The 26,262-nt window shown below is 47.9% G+C and overlaps 1 protein-coding gene across 4 annotated transcripts in view; it reads left to right on the top strand.

Annotated features, from left to right (window-relative positions):
* The window catches only part of OGT (O-linked N-acetylglucosamine (GlcNAc) transferase), a 513,172-nt gene that overhangs the window by 129,924 nt on the left and 356,986 nt on the right, over positions 1-26,262 (top strand). For all 4 annotated transcript variants that reach the window (XM_086948604.1, XM_086948603.1, XM_086948602.1 and 1 more), the window contains exon 4: positions 7,637-7,705. In XM_086948604.1, the coding sequence (XP_086804730.1) occupies positions 7,637-7,705 (69 nt within the window). The remainder of the gene's footprint in view (positions 1-7,636; positions 7,706-26,262) is intronic.

Below are 26,262 nucleotides of genomic sequence, written 5' to 3'. Positions count from 1 at the left end.
GATCTCAAGGATGCTTATTTCCACATTCCGCTACACCCGTCCCACAGGAAGTACCTCAGGTTCACTATCCAGGGCACGCATTATCAGTTCAAAGTCCTACCCTTCGGAGTCACAACTGCCCCAAGGGTGTTTACCAAGTGTCTGGCGACAGTGGCAGCGCACCTCAGGAGGCAGAACATCCATGTCTATCCCTACCTCGACGACTGGCTCGTTCAAGCCAGGTCGGAACAGCAGTGCGCCGCGGACATGTCAACTACCATTCATCTCCTTCACGACCTGGGTTTCTCGTTGAATTACCCAAAGTCACACCTTCAGCCGGCACATGTCCGGCAGTTTCTGGGTGCGTCAATCAATACCCTGACGGCCAAGGCGCAACCAAACCAGGTCAGGATAGACGGCATACAGTCTCTGATCCAAAAATTCAGACCGGGACAATCACTGCCAGCAAGAATGTTCATGCAGTTGATAGGCATGATGGCCTCCTGCATCTTCATAGTCCCGCACGCACGGTTGCATATGCGCCCGCTCCAGGAGTGCTTAGCAAATCAGTGGACACAGGCTCAGGGACAATTAACAGACCTAGTGTTGGTTACCAGTCGGGCATACAACTCTCTGCATTGGTGGACTCCACACAACCTTTGCAAGGGCCGACTGTTCCAGGAGCCAGTGCCACAGGTTATCCTGACAACGGACGCATCTCTCCAGGGATGGGGAGCTCATCTGCTCACTTACACAGTGCAGGGACTATGGACGACGCAGCAACAGAAGATGCACATCAACTATCTAGAACTGATGGCGATCTTCATGGCGCTCAAGTCCTTCATTGTACATCTGTGCAACAAGGTGGTGTTAGTCCGGACGGACAACATGACCGCGATGTACTACATCCAAAAGCAGGGGGGCACCCACTCACCACAGCTGTCTCACCTGGCTCAGAGCATGTGGAAGTGGGCCATTCAGAGGAACATCTTCCTCATGGCAGAACACCTCCCAGGGAAGGACAATCAGATGGCGGATCTGCTCAGCAGATACAGCCATCAAATGCACGAGTGGGAGATACATCCATCGGTACTCCAGCCGTACTTCCAAAGGTGGGGTCGTCCAGACATAGACCTGTTCGCCACAAGGGAGAACACAAAATGCCAAAGCTTCGCCGCCAGGTTCCCACACCCCCAATCGCAGGGCAATGCGATATGGATGAACTGGTCAGGCAAATTTGCTTACGCTTTTCCCCCGACACCTCTGATACCACTGGTGGCGAGAAAACTACGGCAACACTCGATGACACTTATCCTAGTTGCTCCAACGTGGGCGCGCCAAGCCTGGTACACCACGTTCCTCGAACTCTCAGTGGTGCCGCATCAAAGACTGCGCCTCACGCCCAGACTTCTGACGCAGAACCATGGAGAAATTCAGCATCCAGATCCGCAACAGCTCAACCTGGCGATCTGGCTCCTGAAGTCTTAGAGTTTGGATACCTCAACCTACCTCCTGAATGCATGAACATCATCAAGGAGGCGAGGAAGCCGTCAACCAGAGCATGCTATGCCGCAAAGTGGAAGCGTTTTGTCATTTACTGTGCGGACAATGACATAAACCCGCTAGATGCATCTATCCCTAACATCATTTGCTATCTGTTACACCTTTATAAGTGCAAACTAGCGTTCACTTCTATTCGGATACACCTATCCGCCATCGCAGCTTACCTTCAAAACAGGCAGCATCTCTCAGTCTTCAGGGTGCCTGCCATTAAAGCGTTTCTTGAAGGTCTGAAACGAGTCATTCCCCCAAGAACACCGCCAGCTCCGGTGTGGAACGTCAATGTGGTCCTCACCAGACTGATGGGACCACCATTTGAGCCACTGCACTCGTGTGAACTGCAATTCCTGTCGTGGAAAGTTGCTTTCCTAATTGCGATTACGTCACTAAGGCGGGTTAGTGAGCTGCAAGCGCTCACAATACAAGAGCCTTTCATTCAAATTCATCCAAATAGGGTGGTGCTACGTACTAACCCCAAGTTCCTTCCAAAGGTGGTGTCACATTTTCATCTCAACCAAACTATCGATTTGCCGGCATTCTTCCAGAACCCACAGACAGTGGCAGAAAGAATGCTCCATACGTTAGACGTACGGAGGGCATTGATGTACTACATAGACAGGACACAACACTTTAGGAAGACGAAACAACTCTTTGTTGCCTTCTCACCACAACACAAAGGCAACCCGATTTCCAAAGCGGGAATAGCCAGATGGATTGTTAAGTGCATTCAAATCTGTTATCAAAAAGCCAAGCGCACTTTAACAATACCCCCAAAGGCACACTCCACACGCAAGTTGGGGGCATCCATGGCTTTCCTAGGAAACATTCCTCTTGAGGACATTTGCAGAGCAGCCACGTGGGTTACACCACATACCTTTACAAAACACTACTGTGTTGATGTACATTCCAAACAGCAAGCGGCTGTAGGGCAGGCTGTTCTCAAAACACTTTTTCAGGTTTCTGCAGCTGGCACGGGCAACCGCCGCTAATGGAGGGACTGCTATGTATTCTATGCTAAGATATGAATTTAGCAGCCCACATGCCTCGAACTGAATATGCTACTTACCAGTATGCATCTGTTCTTGGCATGTAGGGCTGCTAACATTCATATCGCCCACCCTCCTCCCCGGTGCCCGTCGCAGCTGCAGATATACTATTGTATTCAATCATTAGCATGGACATCCTTTACACTTTTCACTCCATCCTCTGCCACAATGGCGAAAAACAATCTGGGGATGGAGCCGATGCCCATGCGCACTGTAGTCCAGGGGAGGAGCCACCCATCTCAGGATACTTCGAAGACTCTTCCAGGACAACAATGTGCGATCATCCGGACCCAACACTAGGTGGCGATCTAATGCTAAGATATGAATGTTAGCAGCCCTACATGCCAAGAACAGATGCATACTGGTAAGTAGCATATTCATTTCCAATGCAAGGAAGAGGGCCAACTCTCAGACATCCGGGGACGCTCCACCCCTGATAAAGAGTCCACACTAGACGCCTCTGGCAAAAGAACAGCGTCACAAGCAGGTAACATATGGCGTATCGCCAACACTCAAACTTTGTTAGCCAGGTATGATATGGCACATTACGATGAACTTGAGACCCTTGAGGGAAAGATAATTTTGCAGCGTGAATCTTTCTGGATTCACTATGCTGTGCATTATTCCGCGGTCTAGTGGTTGGGTCCGGAATCGTAGTCTTTTCTTTGTTTTTTTTTGTTTTTTGTAGCCCAGGTGGGAGTCTACGTCCCACATTTTGGTGTCCTTCTCATGACGTTGGCACGCTTCCTGCGGAAGCTCCCACCCTTGGGCACCATCTTCAGATTCTTTTTTCCCCCGTTGGGTCAGGATCGGTTCCGAGGGGCTCCAGACTTTTGGAGGGAAAGAAGACACTGAAAAGCCGCTTTTGTGAGGAAAAGCCTGAGAAGACGACGAGGGATAACATCGAGCCGGGACGACGAACAAGCAGAACTTCGAAAAACTTCGACGTCCAACTGAGGATGCGCACAGGGGGCCCCCTGAACGCGCGGCATGGACAACACACCTTTTAAATTCTGCTGTAACTGCCACCACAAATACGCGCAGAAGGATCAGCACCGGTTTGCAACCTCTGACTACCGGTCGACCACGAGAGCAAGGACTAAAACTCCTGCTCCGCCTTCACACCGAAGCCTCTCTGGGTTAGAGAGCGGCAGAGACGAGAAAAGTACAAAATGCAGGGCTAAAGTCAACAGCCGTCCCTGCGAGTCATGGGGTTCTTGAAGTGACGAGGAGGACAACGTCGCCGGAGAAGACAACAGCTACACGGTCTTGGAGACCGATTAGAAGACTTCCAAAGAGGTAGGAGAGTCAACGACTCCTAAAACCATGACAGAGCCTCGAAAGTCTGAGACAGACTCTCGAAAAACCGAGTCAAAGTCATCGAAGAGAGCACTGGCGCCGAAAATCTCGATTGCTATAGCTGCATCCAAGGACAAAGAGCCCAGCGGATCCTTCGACAAGGACTCCCAGGCGGCAAAGACCGCCGAAGAGCCAAGGTCGTCGAAGCAAGTTCCCGAGAAGGAACGTTCGACTTCTAAAGAGGAGGCCCGAAGATAGCTTTGGCGCCGACAAAGGATCTGAAGCCCATCTCGACGTCGAAATTTACGTCTAAGAGCAGCCAAACCGTTCGACGCCGAACAGGCCACTGAAATGGAGAGGAAGAAGAGACTGCTCGAGCCCGAGATGGAGCACATCCTTCAAAGAAAGAAGGAGTTCGACGAAAGGATGAAGAGGTTCAACATCCCGTCGAAGCCAAGCACGGTGGTCGTTGAAATAGAAGAGGAGGAGGACTTTGAGGCCGAAGAGCCGCCAAAGTCCCCAGACCCAGGAACACCTGGAGGAAGAAGCCTCATACCACGAGGAGGAGGGGAAAGACTATCAGCAGACGACCCTCGGATCAGCATCCTCCGGGACACAGGACCTGGAGAGGCAGGACCTTGACACAGAGAGCCTAGAAGAGGCTGTGGACACGTACCCTTCGAGACCTTCGCCGCCAGATGACATTGGGGTCTACAATATAGTTATCAAGAATGTGGCAACAGCTTTTGGAGTCTAGCTAGATGTGGAGAAACCGAAAGCATACTTCCTCCTTTAGTCCCTGCTCCCCACGCAGACTAGGAGCCAGTACTTCCCCATGCTTGAGTGTCGTGGCCCAGGGGAAGGAGGCGTTCATGGAACCAGCGACATGCAGGTCCGTCACGCCTAGGATGGAGAAGAAATATGAACACTCCACCAAGGACCCTCCATACATCCGTTGATCTGTTACGGCGGACTCCATTATTGCGGCAACCGCGAGGAAAAGGGCTAATGTGCCAACGACATCAGGACCACCTCTAGACAAGGAAAGCAAGAGGATGGACCTAACTGGGAGAAAAATAGAAACGCTGCAATGCACTGGCGCATGGCAAACTCAAACGCCCTGCTGAACAGGCATCCGTACCAAATCCTGAATGAGATCGGACAGCTGCTGCAGCACCTACCAGATGAGTACCAACAAAAACAGGGCGGAACACACTCCCTGCAGCTCTCCAAACTAGCACAAAGCATATGGAGATGGGCTATTCCTCAAAAACAATTTCTCCTAGCCCAACATGTTCCAGGAGTCCAAAACACTATAGCAGATCTGTTAAGTTGTCAAATGCAACAGACTCACTAGTGGGAACTTTATCCAAGTTCTTCAACCATTTTTCCAGTAGTGGGGGCACCCAGAGATAGATCTCTTAGCCACACACAAAAACGCCAAATTCCCAAGCTTTGCCGCCAGGTATCCACACCCATTGTCTAGAGGCAATGCAATATGGATGAATTGGTCAGGCAAATTTGCGTACGCTTCTCTGCCTCTCCCACTCATTCCACTGGTGGTGCGCAAACTGCAGCAACACTCACTGACTCTCATCCTAGTTGCTCCAACATGGGCCAGACAACCGTGGTACACCACATTACTGGAACTATCTGTAGTCCCGTACCAAAAACTACACCTCTCTCCGCACCTCCTAACCCAGAGCCATGGAAACATCAGACACCCAGATCCGGCACTGCTCAACCTAGCGATCTGGCTCCTGAAGTCCTAGAGTTTGGTTACCTTAACCTTCCTCCTGATTGCATAAATGTGATCAGAGAAGCTAGACGCCCCACCACTAGAGCTTGCTATGCAGCCAAGTGGAAACCATTAATTATATACTGCAACAATAACATCAATCCCTTAGATGTGTCAATCCAATACATCATAGGTTACCTACTACATCTCCAAAGGTCTAACCTAGCATACACATCTATTAGGTTTACCTTGCTGCTATAGCAGCTTACTTGCAAAATAGACAACATTTGTCACTATTCGGAGTACCTGCCATCAAAGCCTTTATGGAAGGACTCAAAATAATTCCACCCAGGGTACCACCCTCACCTGTGTGGAACTTAAATATTGTGCTCACAAGATTAATGGGTCCTCCATTCGAACCCCTGCACAAATGCGAATTGCAGTTTCTCACATGGAAAGTCGCTTTTCTAGTGGCTGGCTATCACTTCCCTTAGAAGAGTCAGTGAGCTTCGAGCACTTACTATTCAAGAACCATTTTTACAACTCCATCATAACAAAGTGGTTCTCAGAACAAACCCAAAATTCCTTCCTAAAGTTATTTCTCCCTTTCATCTCAACCAGGCTGTAGAGTTGCCAATATTCTTCTCGCAACCTCAAACAGTCGCAGAAAGAGCTCTTCATACGCTAGACTCACAAAAGAGCACTCCTTAATTATATTGACAAAACAAAACCTTTTTGTAAAGCTCAACAACTTTTTGTATCCTTCTCACCACCACATAAAGGCAATCTTGTATCAAAAGCTGGAATTGCAAGGTGGATTGACAAATGCATAAACATTTGCTATCAAAAAGCAAAACACACGTTATCTATTCCCCCTAAAGCCCACTCTACCAGAAAAATAGGGGCTTCAATTGCTTTCTTAGGGAACATCCCCATAGATGACATCAGAGCCGCTACATGGCCTACACCACACACATTCACAAAACACTATTGTGTAGATGTGCAAGCAAAGCAACTATCAAGTGTGGGCCAGGCTGTACTCAAAGCACTCTATCAAACAACTGCAACAGATATTGGTGGTCGCCGCTAGGGTGGGGTACTGCTATATATCAGTGTGTGATCTGCAGCTCATATGCCTCGAACGGAAAATGCTACTTAGCAGTATGCATCTGTTCTTGGCATGTGGAGCTGCAGATTTCACACACGCCCACATCCTCGGCTACCTTTTGTGTTCCAGTATTATCTTACTTAGTACAATATACATGGGCATTGTTTCTGTTTCTCAAAAAACTCCATAATTTCCCTAACTAACGAAAAAACTCCATAATTTCTCAAACTGGCGAAAAAAATCTCAAGATGGAGCCGATGCCCATGCGCACTATGGTCCAAAGGAGGAATTCCCTATCTCGTAACTTCCAAAGACTTTTCCAGGACAACAACAAAGTGCAAACATCCGGGCCCAACACAAGATGGCTATCTATGCACAGTGTGTGACTCTGCAGCTCTACATGCCAAGTACAGATGCCATCTGCTAAGTAGCATTTTCCTTTTACTTACCTGCACCAAGTTTGGCTTCGTTCTAAAAATAAAATAACAAATATTTTTATACCAAAAATTGGTCTGAGTTCAGTCTGTGTGTGAAATCATTTCTTGCCTGAGTGTGTAAAAGAAATGCGTAAGGATATCCTCTGATAAAGCCTTACTGCTCGCCCACACAACCTGAAATCGAGAGTAAGGTGTTATCTACTTTTACCTCTGTAAGCTTTGGGGATCCAATGGACTTTGTGCACACTATACCTTTCTTTGGTATTGTATATACAGAGCCAGCTTCCTACACTTAGTTATTGCATCTGCTGGAACAGTGGACTTTTCTTTTTACGTGGATATGTTTGTCTGATTTTTGGGAGTTCAGTGAGGGTACTGTAGATTTTCTCTTCAGACAGCTTATGGAGTATTTATTTCTATACAATATTCTGGTGGTTTTGAGTTTGCTGAGTTCACTCTTCTATTGTAGGATTTGTACTGTGTCCGCAGTGACCTGGGAAACCTGCTGAAAGCCCTTGGTCGGCTGGAAGAAGCCAAGGTAGGTGTTTAGTGTGAACTATTTGCGCAGAGCGTTTAAAATTTGTTAGCAAGTCTTTTTTGTGACGACTCCAGTCCTGGAAGCTCGAGGAGCAGAAGTGATGGATCATCCACGGACACCAAGCCCACCTCCTGTCTGAACGTGAACAGTAAGGAGCTGACCTGCACACTTAGCTTTCCTTCATTGTGGGAGGGGCCTTCATGCCCACTCCCTGCCACCATTTCCCCGTTACACCCTTGGAGTTTCTTCCCTGGGTGTAATCCAGACCGTAGGATTTTACTCCAGTCTCCCACAGGTTTCAGGTGTTTTCAAGTCTTTTGTGTCTTGTCATTTCAACCTGGATGGCCACGAGAACCATTGTTGACATTTCACCCTCATCCTCCGACACCACTGTCCTGAGGAAGAAAGGCTGGTTTGATCACTGCAGGAGAATCTGATCCCCAGTCTAGCCCTGCCCTCTCACTCCTTCCCCCGTCCCCCCCCATTGACCCTGAAACTGCCCTGGGTAAGGATGAGGCTGGCTTGTTGGAGGAAATGGGTTGATGGAAAGAAAATCGTGCTGAGATAAGAAGGTGGCTTCTAGCAGTTCGCCTTTTCCAAACCTTGCAAATTTGACCCAAGAGATCAAATGCTGCAGCTTTGCACTCATTAATAAACCATGATTGAGAAATGAGATTTGTCTTGTTACAAGCCACCTTGTGCGTCTGCGCTGCCCGGGGTGGCGAGTACGGAGATGCCAAGGGATGTCGCCGCTGCTACGGCTCTCCGCCGCTCCCTGCCCCACGCGCATGCTACTACGTGGAGTGTACGCGCCGCGTAGCTGTCCGTTCTGCTGCTGCAGCCACTGGGAAGGCAATCACTTTTAAACCCAGCTCTGAGGGTTGGATGGAAGGGTTCTTTTTTTTGGGGGCTGGTAAGGCAGATGAAAGAAGGCTTTTGTACACCCACAAACAGTTAGATTTCCATAGTCAGAGATGGGAAAAAGAACACAGTTTAAGTGACTGGGTAAGTGCGGGAGCAGACTGCCCAGGATTGGAGAACATGCAAGGAGATAATTTGTTACACAGCTTGGATACTTATACAAGGCTGATAGTGCCTATGATGGCGCAGATATGGGGAGGGGGCTTGGCAGGCGGGGTGATGCTCATGCTGAGTTTTGCCATGGGCAGCCAGCTCTCGGAGCGGACAGCTAGCACTAATCTACACTCCACTGCAGCTTCAGTGTGACTGGCTCAGGATGCGACACCGCGCTGCGTAGGTTGCCGCTCACCTCTTTATTTCAGAACTGGAGCCGCCCAGTTGGGAAGCGTTTCTCTCTGCGGATTTTAATCAACAACCAGTTTGTGTTTAAACCTGACTCTTTTGCAATCAGTGCATTTGTTACATCAAGCCAGCCAATTCCTCCCAAACCAACTGCCCCGCCCCTTGAAAATTTGAGAGCCTCCTAACTGGCCCCTGGTAGCCGAGCGCCAAGACCTGTCATCCTACTGCATGATATTCATGTTACCAGACCCGAGATGCCCTCATTCCAATGTTTGTTGTAGAGCCAAAGAATACAAATGCTGTCTTGAGATTGTACTAATCTTGTATTTTCTCTCTTGTTTTTGGTTTTTCACCATTGACATTGTATTTAGAAGGTTTCAGGTGGGTGAAACCTGCTATTCCATGCGTAAAGGTGCCTCGCTGAAGGGAGCTCGAGGCCTGGATCTAGGGCAGACATGCACCTCCTCCTCTTCCAGCAAGGAACGCACCGTACAGGCAGATGATGAGAGATGGTAACGGGTTTGTAACTGCCACAGCAAAACCATTTGCTCCATGCCTGACTCTTCTGTCTTGTGGCTTCAGGAACAGCTTAAGTTATTTTATTGACAAGCAAGTAATGTAAGAGAATGTTTTCTATTTGCCACAGTTCTTTCAGAGCAATATAGTAAAAGTAAAAAGAGAATAAGCCCCTAAATGCAGCTGTAATTGGAGTTAGTTTAACTAGTACAAGCTTCTAACTCTCCTGGTTGATCCATTTTATTTCCTTTTTCTTTGTTTGGATTGCTCTTCTCATGATGCGCTGTGGACCTGCAGTAGCGCAGAGGCCGCGCCGCTGGGATTGTGCTGCGCGTGGGGGGGGAGGGGCGATGCACATGATTGGTCAACTTGAGGAATACACTGTGGTGGGCTGGTGGTTTTGGGGAATATGATTGCGTTGGGTCACTACTACTTAAGTCAAAACCAAATTCCAGTTACTCTTGGTGGATTACTCAGGTTGGCCATTCATCTCAAGCGGCTGCGCTGCGCAGCGATTGCGTTGCGCGTTGGTGAGCGGCTGGCGACTTGCGCTTGCGTTACAGGGACCTCAACCATTGTGCAGGGCTGCCATTCAAGGTTTGGGTGCGGTATGGCAGTGTCTCGAGCCCTGATTGAGGGGAGGGGGTATTTCCTTGATCTCATGAAACTTTAATTGTCACTTATTTCAATACTATATTTAAAATTACATTGTTTTCTTAGTTTGACTGTCCCCTTTTTTATTTGAAGGGCTTCTTAACCTGTCGTGTAGAGTAGTCATGTGCATTATAGTAAGTGGCATCAGTTCTAATAGTTCTAGTTTTTGCTTGCTTGAGACTGAGTAAGGTCTAAAGGACTAAAAAAGTGACGTTAGGGTACTAGCAGCTATGCTCTTCAGTGGTGGAAAGTGGAGATTAATCTCATTTTTTAGAAGAACTTAGTTTAGTCAATGGCAGCATCGGTTCCCAAGAAAAGTCATGCTAAATAAATCGCTTGGATAAATTTAATGTAGTCTTTTAATGACCTGTACGAATGCAAATTGGTCAAGGATTTGACATGTAAATGTCTTACAACGCAGCATAGAGAGCTGTAATCTATCTCTACAGTATTAAACATTTGGAGAACAACTAACTTTAGATAATTTGACAACTCTTTGAACGGCAGGTTGCACTAGAGCCCCTTAAGTCTCCCTTACATAAGACATTCTTTCCTATGACCCATAAATTAAGTTACTAGTTAAAATGTCAATCTTTGCAACAATTAAACACATTCAGCACTGATTAACATAACTACTCTAAAAGAGGCTTAACATGTTTTAAACGGTCTTGTTTACTTGTACATAAAGATTTTGTCTGAATTGTGACGGTCACACTTTGCCACCTTTTGGTTGTTTTTAAACTGCTTTTTAGACTGCTCTGTTAATAGCTGGTTTACAGGATTGTATCTGATGACCATAATGTGACTTAGTTATAGAGGCTATGATTGAGTCTCTGCCACTTTACCGTTTGCACTTTTGGTATGATATATGCTGTAGATTCACATGCTTTGCATACTCCTGCCATCTAGTGTTGGGTCCGGATGTTTGTCTTTTCTAGTCATGAAGTAAGGTGACTCCACCTTTCAGCCATAGTGCGCATGGGCATCAACTCTATTGTTTCCGCTAATCAACTAACATGAAGTGTGCAACTTGTACTTAGCTCCTGAGCTCAAAGAAGAAAACTGTGACGCTTGTAAATCGTTCCAGTAAAAAAGACACTCTGTGACAGTCGGGCTCTACATCGAGACATAACTGTCTGTTTCACATTGTTTTTCATTTTTCGTGATCAATGACTACATTTAGTTTGTGACACTTTGTTGTGTAGAAAAGTCTAACCTTGGTTCAAAGTCACATTGTACATATGTTTTTGTCTGTCCATAATATGTTGTGTCTGACAGAGTTTAATCAAAAAAGTATTCGGTATAAATAAAAATACCCAGTTGATAACGACAAACAACGTGTTCAACTTTCCGTAAATGTGGTTGCAAATGTAAGTGGTGAGGCACTCTTCTTTGATTGTTCATATACTTAGGCCCAGCCTCCCCACTTGTCCTCTAGGGCCAAGCTCCCCTTGTGCTTCTTATAAAGCATCGAAGACACGCCGGACATCTGCGGTGAAGAATCCAGCCAAGAAGACATTGAGGCATCAGCGGTAGAAGAGGAGGAAGCCTTCTCCCAACAAGACTCCATCTCTGAGCTAGAGATAGACCTCGACGCCGAACAACTGCCGCAGGGACATGGTGACATGAGTACCAAAGACACCTTGCCCCCTCAAACACGAAATAAATTCAAGGGTTCAGCACCACCTCCACCTTCTACCCAAGGTCGCAGAGACGACGTCACCAATGCCCCGCCGTCGGACCCAGCTCTGAAACAGCCATTCAAGCCTTCCGGCTCGGTACTGAGTCGCCAAAAGTCTTTCTCTGAGCCGAAACCCTCTAGTTACAAGTAAGTCAGGCACAGAATCAAAATCCTCCCTGCTGAATCCCAAGAACTCTTCAGAGCCGTAACCTTCCACGACGAAAGGCCTTCCTCTGCACCAAAAACACCGGCACCAAAAGCTTTGGTACCAAAACACAAAGAGCCCCTTTTGGATCCAAAACTAGACACTATTCCTCTAACACTAGATCCAAAGCAGAAGAGGCTACAAATTAACCCAGAGACTGGTCATATTTAAACAAGACCACATCAAAAACGCAAGCTTAAAGATGAGGACATTTCTGACAAGATCCCCTTGAAGAAATAAATCTATATATCTAAAAGTCTTTTCCATCTTCCATCACCTTCCTCAGCACCTCCGTCTCCACCTCCGAATCCTTTGGATATTACACCTCCGGATTCCCCACAATAACACCATGACGATGCAGATGATGGGGAGATCAATGGACAGATGGCACAATTGACCCCCCCAGGTGATACTGATCAAGACCTTTACCCAGCCAAACAATCTCCTTCAGACGACAATGTATCCCACCAAGATCTCATTGCCAAGGCTGCACGTTACTACGGGGTTGAACTGCACAAAGAATCACTAAAAGCTTTTTTTGTGCGAGACTTTAGCTTCTACACACAGGTCATCACAAGACCATTCCCATACTTAAAGGTGTGATGTGACATGCTGATGAGATTTTCTGTAGCTGTTGTGCTATTTGGAAAGGGTTTGTATTTTAGAAACTCTGTTGCTCATAAAATCTGCTTCTGCCTCAATTTGTTTTTAAAAGCTATAGGAAAGCTTTGCTAGATGTAGCGGTCGTTCCTGCAAGGACAAGGATGCTGCTGCTTCTCAGACTTGAATTGAATGAGCTTATCTGGAAATCAGTTTAGTTTTTGTAGCTTTGTGGCCTGTACTCTGTGGTGTGGACACCCTGCTAGGCCAAGCCTTGCTCTACTGGACGTTCTTTTCCCTATGCTGCTAAGGTCCCCTTGTTTGGCGCAGATGCTTATCAGTGATTATATGATGCAGAAATAAGGTGGTCTCCTTGTTCTCTGCCCATCATTTTTGGATTTGCTCCTCCCAGTTAACATTGATTGCAAGGCTCTAGTTTATTTCAAAACCAAAGGCCCCAACTGTTGACAGCCGCTGCCCTTGTAGCTGTGAAGTGGCTGTGTCAAACTGTTCAGACAGGAATGTTTTTGCCCACCAGTCTGTTTGTTTCCCTTATAAAAGTGAATTAAAGTGCGGGTTCAACACCTGCAAGGTGAAGTGATAGTTCTGTAGTAGGGGATCTCTGTGTATAGTCATAATCTAGTGAGTAGTCCCGCCCATGTGCGTGGACCCCGGAGCAATCAAAAATCTCTTACGGTGTCGAAAAATGCAGAACTGCACAGACACTTAAGAGAATTAAAGACTGGTAATGCAGCCTTTATCACCAGGCTACCCTGTCCAGTACTTCAACTAGAAATTCCACCAAAAAATCCCCAAACAGTAGTCTGTCCAGATTTCCCTTGTTTTAGCAGCAAAAACCCTCTGGAATGATAGAGAGGAAGACATGGACAGACAAGCCCCATAGGCTGCCTTTATGTGGCTCAGAACAGGATACTGTGCCTTTAAGAAAACTTTCCAGAACTTCACAGTATCCCAGAATGCACTGCAGGTCCATTTTTACTTTCAGTTCTTTTTTCCGGCTCCTGCTAGCAGGACCCTGGAGCATTGAGCTCTCCCTTTTAAAGGGTTTATTGGATTTTTGTGCACTTTTGGTGTCTAAAAGTGTTTCAGTTTGTGTGCTTGGTGTTTTTCTTCACTTCTGTGTATTTGTTCAGGCTTTTTAGGGCTCTAAAATGCCTGCTCTCTTCGACAAGTGCCCAGAATGTGGAGGGAAGAAGTCCAAGTCCGATCCACACGACGTCCGCATCCTCTGTCTCCCTGCTGCACCTGCCCCTGAGGAATGTGACCTCTGCCAGAACTTTTCAGCAAGAACCCTGAGGGAAAGGCTGAAGAGCAGGCTGCGAAGCCTAGAGGAGAGAGGACTGCAGGTGGGTCTGGGCAGGCTGGGAAGGCTCCCTCTGCCCCTGCTGAGGCCTCTGGTGGGCTCCCCAGAGGCAGGAAGCCCAGCAAACGGTCCCGGTCTCAGTCAGGGTCGATTGCTTCGACGACGTCGAGAGGGATGTTCCCCATCTCCCCAGGGCTCTGGGTCGAGATGGCGTGGGGGATCGACGTCTAAGGGCCTGGGTAGGCTGCCGCCGAGATCACCGTCGACTGATTCTTCGTCGTAGACGTCCACGTCGAGCCATCGACGTCTGAGAGAGAGCGGCAGGCGTCCGCGCTCGTCGTCGAGGCAGTACCGCCGGTCACTGTTGAGAAGACGGTCGGCGTAGAGGGGATCCTCGACGTTGAGGACCTCGAGGAAAGCGGTCAGCGTCGAAAAGGAGTCGACGCTCGTAGTCGAGGACTGGACGTTCGACGTCGCGGAGGTGTCGTTCGGCGTCTAGGAAGAAGCGTTCAACGTTTCGGAGGCGGCATTCAACTCCGGAGAGGAGATGCTCGACGTCGCGGAGGCGACGGTCGACGCCGGAGAAGCGACGCTCGGCGTAGAGAACAAAAGATCAGCGTCTCAGAGGCTTTCCAACTCTCCTAAGCAGTGCAGAAGGAGTTCTGGCGCCGGAAGTCATGCTGGATCTGGGGGAGGACGCCGGAGGCGGTGATCACCGACTAAAGGGGCTGGTTTGCAGTCCCCTCCCCCCGAAGAAGTCACCGGGCTCGGTGTGCTCAGTGGTTTATACACCGCTTCAGCCGAAGACGCCCCCACCTCCTCCACCTCTACCTAAGGAGGCTCCTCCCAGCAATCCTCCTCTTCACCACTTCCGCCATCGCTGCCACGGCCCCCACCACCTCTGCCTTCACAGGACGTCCCTCGGCCTGAGGTGCCTCCTGTTCCGCCGAGGTCGGTGTTGCTGCCTCGCTACCCTACACCGCCTAAGGGGACGCCGAAGCCCCTGGATAGGTCACGGAAGACAACTCCGCGGAGGCCTGTGGAGCGTCCACTAACTGGGAGGTCGCGATCTCGTTCCAGGAGGGAGCGATCGCGGAGTCGCAACAGGCCATCGACGTGGTTGAGACGACGCCACAGGAGGCGCAGGTCCTGTTCGCATACGGCGTCTTAAGATACCAGGGACTATTCACAGACGTTGTCGTGGTCTCCGGGGACAAGGGTGTTGCCGCTTGACGATCTTGTCTTTCCATGATGTCCTGTTGAGGGGTGCAGCGAAGATTGTGCCCACGCCCAAAACATCAGTGATCTTCGAGACGCTGCACCAGAAACATCTGTCTCGGCCATTACTACAGCTGGTGCAGGGCTTGGAGGAGCTGGCCATGGACCTGTTCCTCACCCCGGCGGTGACTAAGGCGGCCCCCTCGAGACTCAAGAAGAAGTACCGGGCTCCCGACTCTGATCCGGCTTTTCTGAGGGTGGATCCTCCGCCAGACTCAGTGATAGTGACGGCGGCTCGGAAGCAGCATGCCACCACTCCGTCATCCACATTCCCGCCAGATAAGGAATCTAGATGGCTGGACTCGGCGGGGAGGAAGGTCTGTGGGACATTGGCAACTTCCAATGAAGGCGGCGAGTGCCTCTGCCTTATTAGGGCCGTATGACCGAGCCCTCTGGGAATCCCTCCAGCAGTTTGTAGAACACCTGCCTTGTGACGAGAGAAGATTTCCAAGAGGTGGTGAATCAGGGGATGTTGGTGGCGAATCAGGTAATCAGTGTTGCAGCCGATTATTCCCTCCTGGCGGCGCAATGGTACTGCCATGGAGTTAACCACCGACGACACGCCTGGCTCCGCCTCACGTCGCTGAAGCCTGACGCACAACAAAGGGTTGCTAATTTACCATTCTCTGGCGAAACCCTGTTTGGAAAAGATGCAGATGACGAAATGGCCAGCATGAAGGCGGAGGCCGAAACGCTCACAGCTGTGGGTCTGGAAAAGCCCAAGGATACCAAGAAATCTTACCCCCCGTTCCAGAGACGGTTCGGTGGACAGGGCAGAGGGCGTGGCCAGACTTCGGGACAGCAGCAGCAGCAACAACAGCAGCAGTTCCGAAGATCTTTCTAGAAGCGCCAGAAAGGCAGAGGCGGCCAACAGTCTGCAGCAGGGACCAAAGGCCCGGCCGGGTCTAGGCCCTGAGCGTTTACTTCCCCTGCATCAGTTACCCACTCCGGTGGGGGTAAGCGTTCAATTTTTTCTGGCAGAGTGGAGAAAAATTATTCAGGACAAGTGGGTGCTGAATATTGTTTGCAATAGATACAGTCTTCGGTTCACCAGCCCGCCTCCATCAATTCCTCCGGTCGGCTCGCAGTTTCAGCTGCGCGAGCTCCAGGTGGAGGCCGATATCCTGTTAAGGAAAAAAGCGATAGAAGACGTATCTCTCTCTCTCAAAGAGGAAGAGGTCTGTACTCCCGGTTCTTCCTGGTTCGCAAGAAGGAAAAGAACGAGTTAAGGCCCATTTTGGATTTGCTACAGGCAAACAAGTGGATTCGCAGACTTTTGCATGCTGTTGTTGCATCAGATTTATCCTCAGTTGCAACGGAGACTGGCTATGTGCTATAGACCTACAAGATGCGTACTTCCATGTGCCCATTGCACACAAACACAGGAAGTTCCTGCGATTCCAAGTCTGCACCAATCATTATCAGTACGCAGTCCTGCCATTCGGACTGAAGTCTGCACCCAGAACATTCTCGAAGTGCATGGCAGTGGTGGTAGCACACCTAAGGAAGAACAAGGTGTTTCTCTACCCGTACCTGGACGGTTGGTTGATCAAGGCCTCCTCCTTCTCGGAAGCTCAAGCACACTTCCAGAAGACGTGCATTCTCTTGAACAAGCTGGGGTTGCACATCAACATGTCCAAGTCTGACCCGACTCCGATCAATGCTTTCAGTACTTGGGAGCCTCCATCAATACGCTGTCATGAAGCGTGTCTCCTTCGGAGGAGTGACGATTATCACTCCTTCGGAAGGCTCGGGCTCTTATGACCGCTCCATCTACAACAGTGAGGACGGTGTCTTCTCTACTGGGATCGATGGCCTCTTGTATCTTCCTAATGCCACACGCACGACTGCACATGAGACCGTTGCAGGAGTGCTTGGAGGATCAGTGGGATCCGAGGAAAGGGTCTTGGGACGACAAGATACGACTGTCTCTGCATGCTCTTCAGTCTCTGAAGTGGTGGTGTTCAGCGGAGAATCTCCTCAGGGCTTCCCTTCCACAAGGACATTCCCACTCAGACTATCGTGACTGATGCTTCTCTCCATGGCTGGGGGGCGCATTCCGGAGACTTACAGATTAAAGTCACGTGGTCCCCGACGGAGTCCACGTATCCCATCAATTGCCTGGAACTCAGAGCTGTTCACTTGGCACTGAAGGCCTTTCATCCGTCCTTCCAGACCAACTCTCTGCTTGTACAGAGGGACAATTCGACCACGATGTATTACCTCAACAAGCAGGGGGGCTTGAGATCACGCACTTTGTCGCAGGAGGCGCAGGCGATCTGGCGATGGCTTCTGGCCAGAGGACTGACGATCACGGCTACCCATCTACCAGGTGTGCAGAATGTTCAGGCGGACGCATTGAGCAGACTGATTCAGGAAAACCACGAATGGGTCAAAAACGACGAAGTACTTGGAGAAGTCTTTGCAAGGTGGGGGACTCCAGACGTAGATCTGTTCGCCACCGCCGAAAACAGCAAATGCCGAGACTTCGCCTCCAGGTACTACCAGAAGGGGACGCTGGGTAATGCGCTATGGATCAACTGGTCGAACTGTACGCTTTTCAAACCATTTCCCTGATTCCGGCGGTGCTCATCAAGCTGTCCCAGTCCAGGGCGCGGATGATCTTGATTGCCCCGGAATGGCCCAGGCAGTGGTGGTTCACGGACCTTCTTCACCAGTCTCTCCTTCCTCACATACGGCTGCCGTGCAGGCCGGACCTTATCACAATGTTCGGCGGGCAGATATTGCACCCCAACCTCTCGTGTTGGAGTTTGGCGGCATGGCTCCTGAGATAGTGCAATATGGCCATTTGAATCTACCTGAAGATTGCATGGACATACTGAAGGAGGCTAAGCGACCTTCCACTCGGAATTCCTATGCTTACAATTGGAAGAGGTTTTGCATTTGGTGCAAGTCTAAGAATTATGACCCGACGACGTGTAAGGAAGATGTCATCCTTCCGTATCTTCTGCATCTGGCGCAGTCTGGCCTTAATGTCCATTCCATTAAGGTTCATCTTGCTGCGCTGACTGCCTGCAGGAAATGCCCTTCACAGACTTCCTTCTTTCAGATCCCTGTGATCAAAGATTTTTTGGAAGGCTTGAAGAAAGTGTTCCCTCCTGTCCGGCTTCCTTCGCCTTCATGGGAATTGAATGTGGTGCTGTCCAGATTGATGAAGGAGCCTTTTGAACCTATTCATAAGGCTTTGTTGCAGCACCTGTCCTGGAAGGCGGCGTTCCTCGTGGCAATTACATCGCCCGCAGGGTGAGTGAAATTTAGGCGTTGTGTTGCCAGGAACCTTATACTGTATTTCATAAAGCTAAGGTTGTTATGCGTACTCACCCTAAATTTCTTCCAACGGTTATATCTGATTTTCATGTTAACAAGACCATAACTTTACCTACTTTTGTTCAGAATCCTTCCTCTCCAGCGGAAAGGTCGCTGCATTCCCTGGGTGTTAGGAGGGTGTTGCAATTTAATCTCGATAAATAAGGATATTCGTAGGTCAGACCAATTGTTTGTCAATTATGGATCAGTCAGGACAGGTCTAAACAGTCCATCTCTAGGTGGATTGTGTCCTGCATACAACTGTGTTACCAAAAGGCTAATAAGACCGTAGGGGGTAAACCTAAGGCTCATTCCACCAGGGGCAAGCTGCCACTACGGCTTTGCTCTGTAATGTTCCAATTGCAGAAATCTGCAAGGCCGCCACTTGGAAGTCGCTCCATACCTTTGCTAAGCATTACTGCCTCGACACTGATGCCAGGGCAGACGCTCAGGTTGGGCAGGCTTCGCTGCGAAATCTGTTCGCACAATAGTGGTGTTATTTCTCGTTTCTCCACCGCCGCTTTGGTGTAGGGATGTTGGTGAACAGGGGTTAGGTCCTTTACGTGGTGGGGGGCTAGACCCTATATAAATCGCAATCAACACACAGTGCCCACACCACAATTACTCAATACATGTTTTTCACGGGTAAGAAACCAATTTATTGTCACTTCCCTAGACAGCGTTACTTTGTGTCCATTATTTTATATCTTTTTCATATTTTCAAAAAAATCATAGAAGAAAAAAGACAATAAATTCAAATATTTACAAGGCTAAATAGACTTTGTACATACATTAAAGACAAACATTTTTTACACATTAGAAAACATTTCGACATCAAGCATTACAAAAAATGATAATTATGTCACAAACAATTATTACAAACAATTAATGAGAGAAACTCAGTTTGGGGGGAAAAAATGTAAGTAACTCAATGACTTATAGACGTTTGAATACTGGATTAGCCGGTCCTAGTATCTTAAAAATGGTGATTTATTTCTCCCAAACAACACTGCCGACGCGTTTCAAGACCAGGCGCAAAGTCACTGGTCTGTCATCAGGGCTGTATATTCTTTATATCTGCAAGATGCAAAGACATTGTTTTACTTAACCTAGCATGTGGATTCCTTATTTCCATACAATAGCTACAAACCGTTCTGAGCTACATACCAATTCTGTTTGAAGGAGGGCTTCGTGAAGGGTCTTGTGGTGGTCCTGTTGCTAACTAATGTGGCCAGACAGAGATGCCTAAAGAGATTTTTTAGAATGTTTGTAAGTTGCAATATTTATCCGTTTGTTTCGCTAGTTACGAGAACAGATCAAAAGTGGAGGGGGGAAGCGTACCTTATTCTTTAAGAACTGCCGGATTGCGGCGGAATCAATTGTGCGGCGTGACCATCAGGGTTAGATCTACAATATGGGGGAGATCTGCGCTACTAGCGAGGCAGCGTACAACCAGTGTGTCACGTTAGATAAAATCTAACAATCAAGGAAGTTAGCCTACCTTAGTTCGTTTTCTTATTCTCAAAGGAAAGGTGTGTCACTGTCACCGTCCTATTGAAAACAAAACGCGACCGTAGCAGTATATTCAAGCGTATGGTGGTGCAAGTTGAACGCTTACTAAAGCAGTATGGGTGATTACCTGCTACTCAGCCACTGCTCGATAATGCTGGGGTCTGCTTTCTCTCAGTAAAATTGGCCGCCGCTATTTTCCTGTTTGTTTTATGCTCAAACCTGAGCAGGTGCATTCTAGGACTTGTGGTCCCATATCTTTCAGACAGCTAGCAAATGTACCCAGAATGGGCTTGCCATTCTATTCACTAGATCATGACTATACACAGAGATCCCCTACTACAGAAGTAGTTTCTGTCCTGTAACTCCAGTTCTGTAGTAGGGGTATCTCTGTTATAGTCATAAGCGCCCGCCCTCCTCCCCGGTGGAGAGGTCGATTCATGTAAAGAATGCTACAGGTCTGGCGTGTTACGCCTTCAAAAAGAACTGAAAGTAAAAGGGACCTGCAGTGCATTTTGGGATACTGTTAAGTTCTGTAAAGTTCTCTTTAAAGGCACAGTATCCTGTTCTGAGCACATAATGGCAGCCTAGGGGGCTTGGCTGTCCATGTCTTCCTCTCGATCATTCCAGAGGGCTAAAGCAAGGGAAATATGGACAGACTTTGAAGTTTGTGGATTTTTTGGTGGAATTTCTAGTTGAAGTACTGGACAGTCTAGCCTGGTGATATAGGCTGCATTATCTGTCTTTAATCCTCTTAAGTGTCTGTGCAGTTCTGCATTTTTCGACACCTTAAGAGATTATTTTTGATTGCTCCGGGGTCCACGCACATGGGTGGGACTATTCACTAGATTATGACTATAACAGAGATACCCCTACTACAGAACTGGAGTTACAGGACAAACTACTCCTTTTCTTTTTATTTAAAGGCAATTATGAGATGCTGGCCTTGAATGCACCTTCTGCAGATTTCATTTCTACATTTAGTTCTACAGTAGAGGCTTTAAATGAAGAAAGGAATGATTGGGAGCTAGACATAAAAATGTTTTTCATCTCGCCACGTGTACATCCGGTAGAAGCCCAGGACTGTAATGTTACGCTTGTCCGTTATTGACCTTTTTGATGTCACATTGGCCATTGCTCTTCTAATGGTTGCGAATTCGCAAATGCATCGTAAAACCCTTTTCTAGCCTGCCCACTATATCCATGTGGATGATGCTGCGTTCTCCTGCCGTCTAGTGATTCTGTCCTTGCCGTTGGTTGCTTCTGTGAATATTCAGTAGTTCTTGTGTGACTTGATGTGCTGTACACACTCAACGCTATGCAGAGTTTGGGCTTCTTTCTCCTGAGTCTGGAACAAATATTTGAACTATTCATTAGAACTATTGTGCTTCTTACTGAAAAGTGGAACAGTGCCTCACTTTGCAAAACCCCTGAGATTGCTTGGTTGGCCTTGCGCTTAGATGCTTCGAGGCCATTAGAGACCGTTCTTTACCTTGAGAAACGCATTGTAATGTAGAAAAACCGAGAACTGACATTGAAAAAAACCTTTTGGGGTCCGTTTTAGTAAACTAGTATCTGCTGCATAGTCCCGTCTCTGGATGACTGTTTTGAAACGCTGGACCTCTCTGTAGACAGGCCTATTGATAAAATGAACAGGGATCAGGTGAGATATGCCTTACAAGCACATGTGCTATGAAACTCGAGGCAGCAATCCAAGCTTGACTTGCCTCAAGCACCATTGCCACGGTGAGGAGATTCTTTGCAGCGAGTAATCCATGTCAGAATCTCTCGACTGCAGGGTTCTGTGGATTCTGTGCTATGAAAAGGAGTAGAAGAGCAGAATCACAAAACCTTGCAAAAAAGGAACCATGCCCACTCAGCCATAGATTGTAGACACTCTACAGGCTGTGGTGTAAACGGCCGATGGCTGTATAACCAGGCTGTTCTCCCCCTACAACATTTTAGTTGGATAGCGAGTGTCTCAGTTCTATCCATTAGGAATCCTCCATGCTCTGTCTGTCTAGGCTCTGTCGAGGCCATTTGCTGATTTGTTCTTTGTATTTGAACAACTTAAAACTGTTGGGTCAGCGCAAGTAGCTTTAGAGGGGTTTGATTTCCTATACCCTAAAATAAAAGCACATTATGTCCTTTATATTTACACTGGGCACCAAATTACTATTTGGGGTTAAATGAGCTACTTGAGTCTTCTAAGAAGCGAGCAGTGTAGTTGCTGCCTAAGGTTCCAGCCTAAGTGACTGGGCCATTACTTTGTTGCATCATTTAATAAATGTGCATGCGCCTGCAAGCAGAAGATGCAGCTTCTCCCCACTCGAGGGGGCTCTTCCGTCTGACCTAAACGCTCGCGTGCATTATAGATTTTAGGATAGTCCTGTAAAATGATGGTCCAATTCTGGCATCTGAATCCTTCTAGTTTGTTACTGGTTATCTCTTTACCTTCCTTGTACCACGTTGGTGCCTGAGGCGGGCATCCCTGTAACAATGCCTGGTGAGGGTAAAAGGGCCCCTCTTTGTGAATGTGTAACATCAAGCGACCACCAACTCTTTCTTTATTACATTACCTCAAGATTATTGGTATGGGAGCTTGCTTCATGTGATGACTAGCTGTAGCCCGGAGTTAAGTTAATACATTTTTTTTTAAACTTTGTTCGAGGCATGTGGGCTGCTGAATTCATATCTGTGCATAGATCGCCGCATAGTGTTGGGTCCGGCTGATTGCATATTGTTGTCCTGGAAGAGTCTTTGAAGTATCACGAGATAGGTGGCTCCTCCCTCGGACTACAGTGCGCATGGGCGTCCTCTCCATCCTCAGATTGGTTTTTTTCCGCCATTGGGTTCGGATGTACATTCCTTTACTCGAAGTTCAGAATCGTAAAAAGTTATTCTAAAAGGCCAAAAGGCCTTCGAGTTGGTCGGTATTGTTTCGATCGATCTAGAGAAACTTTGTTTAGAGTTATCCAGCTCCGGACGTCTAATCGTGTCGCAGGGCCTTCTCGACTCCACGTGGATCGGTCGTCGATGGAACGGACTCCTTTTAAAAGATGCCCTCAATGTAACGCTAAATTCCCACATACAAAAACCCTGTATGTAACAGATGTCTATCCCCAGATCATAACTAAGACTGCCTAGCCTGTGCCCAGTTTCGATCCAAAAAGATGATCTGGAATCGAAGGTCCGCTAGGTTAATAATGCAACAATCAGCGCCGGAGCCAGAAAATATCTTCGAGGAAGAACTTGTCGAAGCCGAAGAATCGGAGGGAAAGTCCGATCAAGACTAAGAGCATGAATCCAATTACTACGTCGATGACTAAGACATCGTCGAGGTAGGAGACGACGATCAAGGGATTGGAGCTGTCGAGGACGACTCCAGTGACGAAGCGGGGCGAATCGTGAGTACACCACCCCACAAAAACATTACGTCGGTTACAAAGGCTCAGGTTGCGGCATCGCCGGAAGACCTTAGCCAAAATCGCGATACCGATTCTATAGCCCCGCACCCCAGCTCGGCTAAGAATATTCAAAAAGAGCCATCTCATAAATATCATAAAAAATTGGTCTCGAAACCAAAAACAGTGGAACCGAAACTGATAGACAATACAGTCTTCGGACCGAAATATGTAGACCCATCGGAGTCAAACAGAAAGGTCGCCGAGCCGAAGGCAAACGTGCCTATACAAACTATGAAACCGAAGGCTGTCGACCCGATAAAATCGGCTCCGACTGCAAATAAAACAAAAGGGGTTCTTCGAGAAGGCCTCGATCCCAAAAGGGTCGTCGAACCGAAACAGTCGACAAGCCAAAAGTAGTTCCATCAAACTATCCAGCCGAAGCCAATCAATCCAAAGAGGGGCATAGAGCTGAAAACTCAAGACATCGTTCCGAAACAACAGCTTTCGAAGACGCCGCAAGTTCAAAAGGGGTCGATCGAGCAGACTAGAAACGCCGAACCGATCAAAACATCAGCACTAAAGAAACCAGCACAGCCAAAAAACACGGTTGGACTGCCGAAGCCTTTGGGACCAATGAAATTTGGACTACCAACTCCCCTTGACAAAACGCAAAAAACTCTTGTCACGTCAAGACTGGTCGACCCAAAGAGCAGTGTCTGACTGAAACAATTAAAGACAAAAACTGCTGAAGAGGAGATCTTATACCTGGACCCCTCAGCAGAAGAACAGTCAAAACTCTATATTGACCCTAATACTGACAAAGTTACTCTCTACAAAAGGACAGTCAGACCAGTATCCAGTAAAGACTCCTATACTATCCCACTAAAGAAGAAAAGGGACTGTGCTACTTCCCCCCTATTCTATTTGAGCCTATCCATCCAGCTATGCCTAACCCATACACAGATTCACCCACACACTCGGAGGAAGAGGTTATTGATCAAGATAATGAGGATTACATTTACCCAGTAGACTCTGACCCAGACACCCAGCCACATCCGTGGGCGGACTCAGTGGACCTTTAGAGCTCTAAACCCATTCCAGATACACCTGCATACCCCTACTAAGTCTTCCCCTACAGAGGATACGGCTGCATTTAATGCACTAATAGACAGAGCAGCCCTCCATCACAATGTAGAGATGCATGCAGACCCCTTTGAGGAGGATTTCCTTTTTGACACTTTTGCAACATCAGAAAGGTCTGTAAAAACATTACCTATGTTGAAAGGGGTACTTAAACATGCCGGAGCCATATTTAAGGAAACAACTAGGGCAAGGGTAATTAACCCCAGAATAGAGGAAATGCAGGCAAGCACCATTAGACCCCACATATATTAAGGGGCAACTGCCTCTAGATTCATTGGTTGTATCCAATGCACGTAAACGTGCAAACTCAAACAGGAGAAGCTCCTCCTCCAGTCAAAGAGTTGAAAATTCTTGAGGCTTGAGGCAAAAGGGTAGCTGCACAAGCAGCAAACACATGGCGTATTGCAAATACGCAAGCCCTGCTAGCTAGGTACGACAGGGCACATTATGACACCTTAGAGACACTCCTCCAGCATTTACCAGAACCTTACAAGGAACAGGCTGAGGAACTAGTACAGGAGGGAAAGTTCATTACTAATGCCTCCATTAAATGTGCCTTAGACGTTGCAGACACAGCTGCCAGGTCAATTAACACCAGTGTCCTGCTCAGAAGACATGCGTGGCTTCGCATCTCAGGTTTCAAAAATGAATTTCAGTCCACTATATTAAATCAGCCAGTAAATCCAGATTTCTTGTTTGGTCCAGCTGTAGACCACATTCTGGACAAAATGAAGGACACAGACTGCTAAGTCGATGGGAGCATTGCAATCCCAACAACATAGGGGCTCCTTTCGTCGCTCCAATTACAGAGGAGCTGCAAGAGGTACCTTGTCACAGCACAGCTCAAACTACAAGGGGAAAACGCAAACCACCTACAACAAAAACAATAATAGAGGTGGTTACCGAGAGAGGAGGTAATACCACCAGATCCTCTACCAACACCAAGCAGTGACTTCTTGTCGCTACCCCCAGACCATACAACACCAGTCGGGGGACGACTACAGCAGTCCTACCTGCCTGGCAAAACATCACCACGGACAGGTGGGGTAATACAAATTATCCAAAATGACTATTGCCTAGAGCTCATCTCTACACCGCCCAACATACCACCCGTACACCGTTCTATGTCCACAGAACATCTCAACCTATTGCAGCAAGAAGTTATCAGCATGCTGCAAAAAGGAGCCATAGAACCAGTACCGATACAACATTCCTTTTGGCGTGACAACAGCCCCACGGGTGTTCACAAAATGCCTAGCGACAGTAGCTGCACATCTAAGAAGACCGCATATTCATGTCTACTTGTACCTGGACGACTGGCTAATACAAGCAAAGTCGGACCAGCAATGTGCCAGCCACATGTCTCCCACCATTCATCTCCTACACAGTCTAGGCTTCTCGCTGAACTACCCAAAATCTCACCTACAGCCGTCCCATGTACAGCAGTACCTGAGAGCAACAGTAGATACTCTATCAGCAAAAGCATACCCAAGCACAGCAAGGATCAACAGTATGCTACTGCTCATCCAAAAGTTCAAGCCACAACACTCGCTCTCTGCACAAGTGTTTATGCAACTCATAGGCATGATGGCTTCGTGCATATTCATAGTCCCTCACGCACGACTACACATGCGTCCACTACAACAGTGC

Source organism: Lissotriton vulgaris, unplaced genomic scaffold, assembly GCF_964263255.1.
Source record: "Lissotriton vulgaris unplaced genomic scaffold, aLisVul1.2 SCAFFOLD_759, whole genome shotgun sequence".
NCBI lineage: Eukaryota > Metazoa > Chordata > Amphibia > Caudata > Salamandridae > Lissotriton > Lissotriton vulgaris.
This window is presented reverse-complemented; position numbering and strand designations above follow the sequence as displayed.